Genomic DNA, 5876 nt, shown 5'->3' with positions numbered 1-5876 from the left:
CGAACGTATGAAATCAAAATTTGACATGATCAGCTATGATCACGCCGGCTATTACTTTGTGCCAGTGGCGTAGATTTTCTTTTGACATTGGTGGGAGGGGGATGGGGATTTTCTTGAAGTAATGCGAATCTCGCACCTTTTGGCGACAAAATAAGTTTATGGTACACATGCGCGGGAAACAATTTGCCATATAGCAAAACTGGTATAATATGGTTGAAAAGTGGAAGAAATTCGTGCGAAGCGCACAAAATTTGGCACTTTTGGGGCTTAAATGGCCAAATATGAGGTTAATTTGGTCAAAAACCCACATACAGGCGTCAACATTGCGGGGAATGAGTGAATGGACCATCCCCCTCCTGGCAAAATATTGCATACAATATAAAACAATGACGAAAAAATTTCAGATTTCACAGTCAAATTTTGACTGTCTACAAAAGGAAAGCAAACTACAAAACAAGGTACTTTTACGGTGTACTGGATGACCGCAGTACCATACACTTCCTATGCACAGTACTCATGGTACTGGACAGCTAAAATACACAACACCATCTGCACCACACCTTGTGTGTTAGGATAAGGGCTATGGATTGAGTTTAAAATTTAGCGGCTATGTTAAGGTTAGTGTTCAGGTTATATAAGGTTAGGTTAGTGAATCCTTGGGAGACAATACCGCATATTAATTTTTTTAATACCGCTTTAATAGTATTTTAATAGTTAATTAATCAGCAAATGTGCTCAATTGGCAAGCAACTTAACCGAGGCAGGAGAGAGACTGCGATAGAAAAGAAAGGGAAAGAAAACGTGTGTGCCCTTAATAATAATAATAATAATAATAATAATAATAATAACAGGCAATAAACTGCCATTGTTCACGGAGTTCGTGATTACTCTTTCACTGATCGGAAATTGGCGCAAAGTCAGCACTGATTTAATGAAAAACGAAATATACAGAAGCAACAATTTAAGCTTGAAAGACTGGCATTGCGCACATGCAGCAGCTTCACCGGAGTAAAACAACGACGAGATATGCATATGCATTGCATCTAATTGTCTGTTCCAAATTCTTAAGAACGGGCCGCAACCCAGTGACTATTAATATGGCAGACAAAATACAAATCGTACTGTGGTTTCTTCTTCTTACTTATTTTAACTTGGCTGTAGGTCATTTATGTTTTATAGATAAACGTCTGAATACCGCAAGCGGATTGTATAGCTGGAGTTTACCAGCAGATAACTCCATTCGTTGTTCATGTACTAAAATTGTACCTTCACCATCCACAGACAATAAGAAAGCATGCGACTATTTTGCGGCTCCAAAATTGGGAAATCTTTGGTTTACAGATATGCCTGGGTTGCTCGTTCAGCGTTCCGTTTGGGGATCAGAAAGATTGCGAGAATTTCTTGGATGTTCAATGCATAATGTTACTGAAATACTGGCTGTAACTGGTGAAGAAGAAACCAGTACCTACATTACCGACGTAGGTGGATATTCTTCACAGCATCAACCCAAGCACAGCTCTCAACAGTCGACCGAGCTGACTCAACGACATTGTCGACAACGACATTGTCGACAACGGTGTTGACACCATCGATGTCACCCATTGTCACAGCTGTACTAGCAACTACAACATGCGTTGATAACTTTGAAGAAACCTTCGAGTGCAATCAAACAGTTGCACTCGGCGGTGACGAAGATTTGATCCCGGATCAGAATATAGAGGCATCGTCGGCTGATGGCTTTCATAATGCCGAATTCAGCAAACTTGATTCCGGCAACTATTGGCGAAACGCCCGAGAAGATGCTAATCCTTGGATTCAAGCAAACCTCCTCGAAATCAGTTATGTTCATGGAGTAGTGATTCAGGGATATGATGGTCCGACTTCGGCACCGTGTTGGGCATCAAAACTGACAATCCAAACGGGCCTTGATGTGAGCTCGATAGATTATATCAGGAGCAGTTGTGATGAGCCACCGATGGTGTTTACAGGCAACAGTAGGAACAATGCTAACTCTCCTGTCCAGGTACTTTTCCCGCGTGTCGTCGTTGCTCTTATAGTTCGTTTGGAACCAATGGATTGTTACCTGTTTGATCACTCTTCGCCTCAGTGCACGGTACTTTTTGACGTAATGGGATGCGTATCTTAAAGTGAATCAGATTAGAGGCTCTTAAAATATAACATTGTATCACTAGCTTACACTTAGAAAAATAATTGTGCTACAAGGGTTCTTAGGCTGCCCTCCTACTCCTAGGGGAACCTTTAAAGACTCTTCAAAGAACCATTAAAGGTTCTGCGAAAGGTCTTTAGAACCCTTATTGGCTTTATAGAGGACTTTTTGAGTTCTTGAACATACAATAGGGAGTTTTCGATTTCCACGACAGATGGTTCTGCGACGGTAAAACACCATTGTCAGACTCTTCGCGTGTTGTAGAATTTGGACAACGGCGCATTGCAAAGTCGACGCCACAACGTTTGGTATTTTTTTAAAAATTTTAATGTATACCGTTATACAGATTTAGGTGGAGATTCTTTTTTTTTTTTACTAATCATGGAGGCAATTTTTTTTTTCATCTCACTAGTGGGCAATTTTGGTTTTTTTTGCTCACTAGTGGGCGAAGTGGTTTTTTTTTCAAAAAGCTCCCATGCCACCCCTGGAAATCTAATCTGCTAATGGTGAGCCCCTTAAGAGTGTAGTTTTAATGATATTTGGCTACAGGAAAGCCCCTAGAGGAGATGTTACATTCAGCGTGGTCCGTCGCTTAACACAGGCTAAACTTAACTGTAACTTAACGTTTATAATAAGAACTGCTCTTTCTGTTGAGTTAATTAATAATACGCAAGTTGAGTAAAATCTCATATTATTGGGTGCATGGGAAGCCATCCTGGGGACTAGACTAACTGCAGTTACTGTTCACAGTGCTCTCACCATTGACGTGTAACCTCTACAAACAGTGTATGTTAGAGCTATAGGGTATTGCCTAGTTAACATCACTGAGAGAAAAGTAATCGGCTAATATTTTTGTACTCAGGTTCTGAAATTCTAGAAAATATAGTTTTGTAACATGTCCTAAATTTTTAGCTAATTTAGATGTTTGGAAATATTCGCATTTTGGTGTTTTAGTAAGGAAGGGCACGGCATGGCCTGCAAAATTCCCTGTGTAAATTGAATGCAACTTTTGGCGACTATCACTCACTTGTGGACCGCTCTCTTCCGAAGGGCATTAAGGCTAAACCACTTGTCAGATATTTTTTGTACTTCCTGTCAATCAAGAATAATGTATACATTACATGCAGGCTAAAAACTGAGTAGGTGGGGCATCTGGATATGTTCGTACCTCACTGATATGTAAATGAAAGATAAATGCAAAACAACTCCCATATCTGTCCATAACTTTGGTCAGTGGAGCGAGTCAGGGGATTTAAGTAGGTGATTATTGATTGGCAAGTGCCATATTTGGGCATAAGTGCAGTCCACCATTCAATGTGGAGGATGGGCTAGACTTTATCAACGGATTGATTTTGCTGGAGTAATTTCCTGTTAACCAGGTTTAAGTACTGTAAAGGTCGAATCATGTTTGCTGTGCAGTATAACTGCACTATGGGCGGCCGATTCCGGATTCGTCATTTTCGTAAATTCATGTTACGCATGAATGATTTTTAATCGGAGAGTAATGGATCACGCTGTAGCTCCAAAGGGCATCACCAATTTTTAACGGTTTTCAATGTGATAAGTAGCGAAAGAGGGCGACATACAGGGAAAGCTACCGGTGCAACGCAGCACGGTCGACGCTGATCACCTTTAACAAAATTGATATGCCCTCTGGGGCTAAATCACTGGTCTTGATCTTCTGTTCTCTAATTCAAAACAATTCACTGACGCGTGACATGAATTTGGAAATGTAACATGCAGGTATGGAAGTATTGCTTTCTCTTCACTCGTTTCAGGAAAAGCAAAGAGAATGTCAAAACGCACTTGTCGGTTGTTACATGCGTCTTATTACATAACTAGCTAGGATCAACAAATACCAGACTCATCTCAAGTGGAGGTCACACAGTTAGAACATTCCTAAACCATATGACTTGGGGATGACCTCCACTTGAGATTAGTCTGGTATTTATTCCTAGCTATTATGTAACAAGACATACGTAGCAGCCGACAAGTGCTTCCTTTTGATATGGATGTACACTAATGTTATTGCATGATTGATCACGACCAATGATAGAACCTTTTCTACAAAGATTGTAGGACATTAATGATATTATTATAGCAATGTTCAAATTACTTTAGTCCCAAGCTCCAAAGGATTTTGATCTTTCCATGTTCTTTACATTATCATTTATAGATTCTTATACATGTTATAATATAAAGTTGACCCGATTTTTGTCTAGAATCGTTTTGGTTTATCCAAAGAAAAGAAGACTGCAATTATGATGCTAGTTTCCGCATTCTATATTATGGATTTTTAAAAGAATTATTTTATCAATGATAAGTTCACAAATTTGGTATCGGTAGCTATATTTGCAATTTGTTGATTACAAATTTTCAGCTCATGCGGCTCATGATGTTTTGATTTGATTTTCAAAGATTGTTTTTGAAATAAAAATCTTGTACTATTGTTAATCGAAATGATGCTGTATTGTGAATTTGTCTGGGTGTGGAGTGTAGTAGGTAATTCGTTGTACTCAATATGTTGCTGTGAACGCCGCATACGACGACTCCCAAAACTGTTCGACGACGAGCGCAGGTAACGACCACTGGCGCCCTCTGTAGTCCATACAAAGTGGTCAGTGCAGACTGTTTATAGTCTGTCGTCAATATGCGGTAATAAATGCATCTCCAACGTGTGACAAAAGTATAATCGCCCCCTTTTTGAAAGACCACTACTCAAACCTGCACCTGCATTTCAGCATGAAATGGCAAGAAGCCCAATTTTTGTTCTGGACACTTTGGTAGCTCATAATGCTCCAGTGAAACATTTAGGCCTATTCCAAAGTTGGCTTTGATGACGGGGGGGCCAAGGAGATATTATAAACACGAAGAAAACATATATTACATAACGCATTGTTCCTTTATGCCGAATTGATTTGTCGACAAGCTATAAAGTTTTGCCTTTTGATTCGGACAAAGGGGTTCCGCCATTTATTTGTTAACTAGCAAAACGCCTTACCAGGCAGGCTACCGATAGCTACTGTCAATAAGTGATCAAAAGAAATTCATGTGAAAGAGCCCACTTGAGAAAGTGGCACCTTTTGTTCTCACACAGCCCAAAGGTGTGTCGTCGCAAGCACAAACAAGCACACTTTAGCGTCAATGTACAGTTATTTACCACCGATAGATTCCCGTATCAATGCTGCCAGGTATGTAGCTTTGTATAGACCACTTGACATGATTGTTTATCGACAAAGGCGAGGGACTCGTCTATCGATATGCTCGAACGAACCGCTACACTGTTCAATTGCATTCTTGTACTATATGAAATGTGGTGGGCGATTTAAAATGCACGTGCCCTGAGCAAACTACGATACGCACGCTGCAGGGCAAAGAACAATGGAAATTGCCATAATTCGCGCGCATACTGCCGGGCAATGACGTCACATGTCAAGTGGTCTATAGCGCAGTACATTATTTTGTTATAGGCCTATTCATTTAAGGTGTTACGAGTCGTTAACGATCCAAGAAAAAAAAAAAAACACCTTTTACCCTAATTCGCTTCAGAATGCACAATAAAACACACTGTTTGTATAAGATAACAAAATCTGAAGCTTTAATGAAAATCTCCGTGGTTCATCTGGTAATGGCGGGGCAGATGATTCATGATAAAAGACCTCGTTAGAGTCGGTTCCGATCAGGGTAACGCCCGCGATTGTCGGATACA

At 40.1% G+C, this 5876-nt stretch overlaps 1 protein-coding gene across 1 annotated transcript; it reads left to right on the top strand.

Moving 5' to 3' along the window:
* The first annotated feature begins 1591 nt into the window (after positions 1-1591).
* Positions 1592-2146, top strand: LOC140166844 (lactadherin-like). Its single transcript, XM_072190332.1, has one exon. The coding sequence runs from the start codon at positions 1592-1594 to the stop codon at positions 2144-2146; it is 555 nt and encodes a 184-aa protein (XP_072046433.1).
* Positions 2147-5876: the final 3730 nt, after the last annotated feature.

Source organism: Amphiura filiformis, chromosome 12 (genome assembly GCF_039555335.1).
Source record: "Amphiura filiformis chromosome 12, Afil_fr2py, whole genome shotgun sequence".
In the NCBI taxonomy this organism is placed as follows: Eukaryota; Metazoa; Echinodermata; class Ophiuroidea; order Amphilepidida; family Amphiuridae; genus Amphiura; species Amphiura filiformis.
Note: the sequence above shows the minus strand (reverse complement) of the source record. Positions and strands in the feature narration are given on the sequence as shown.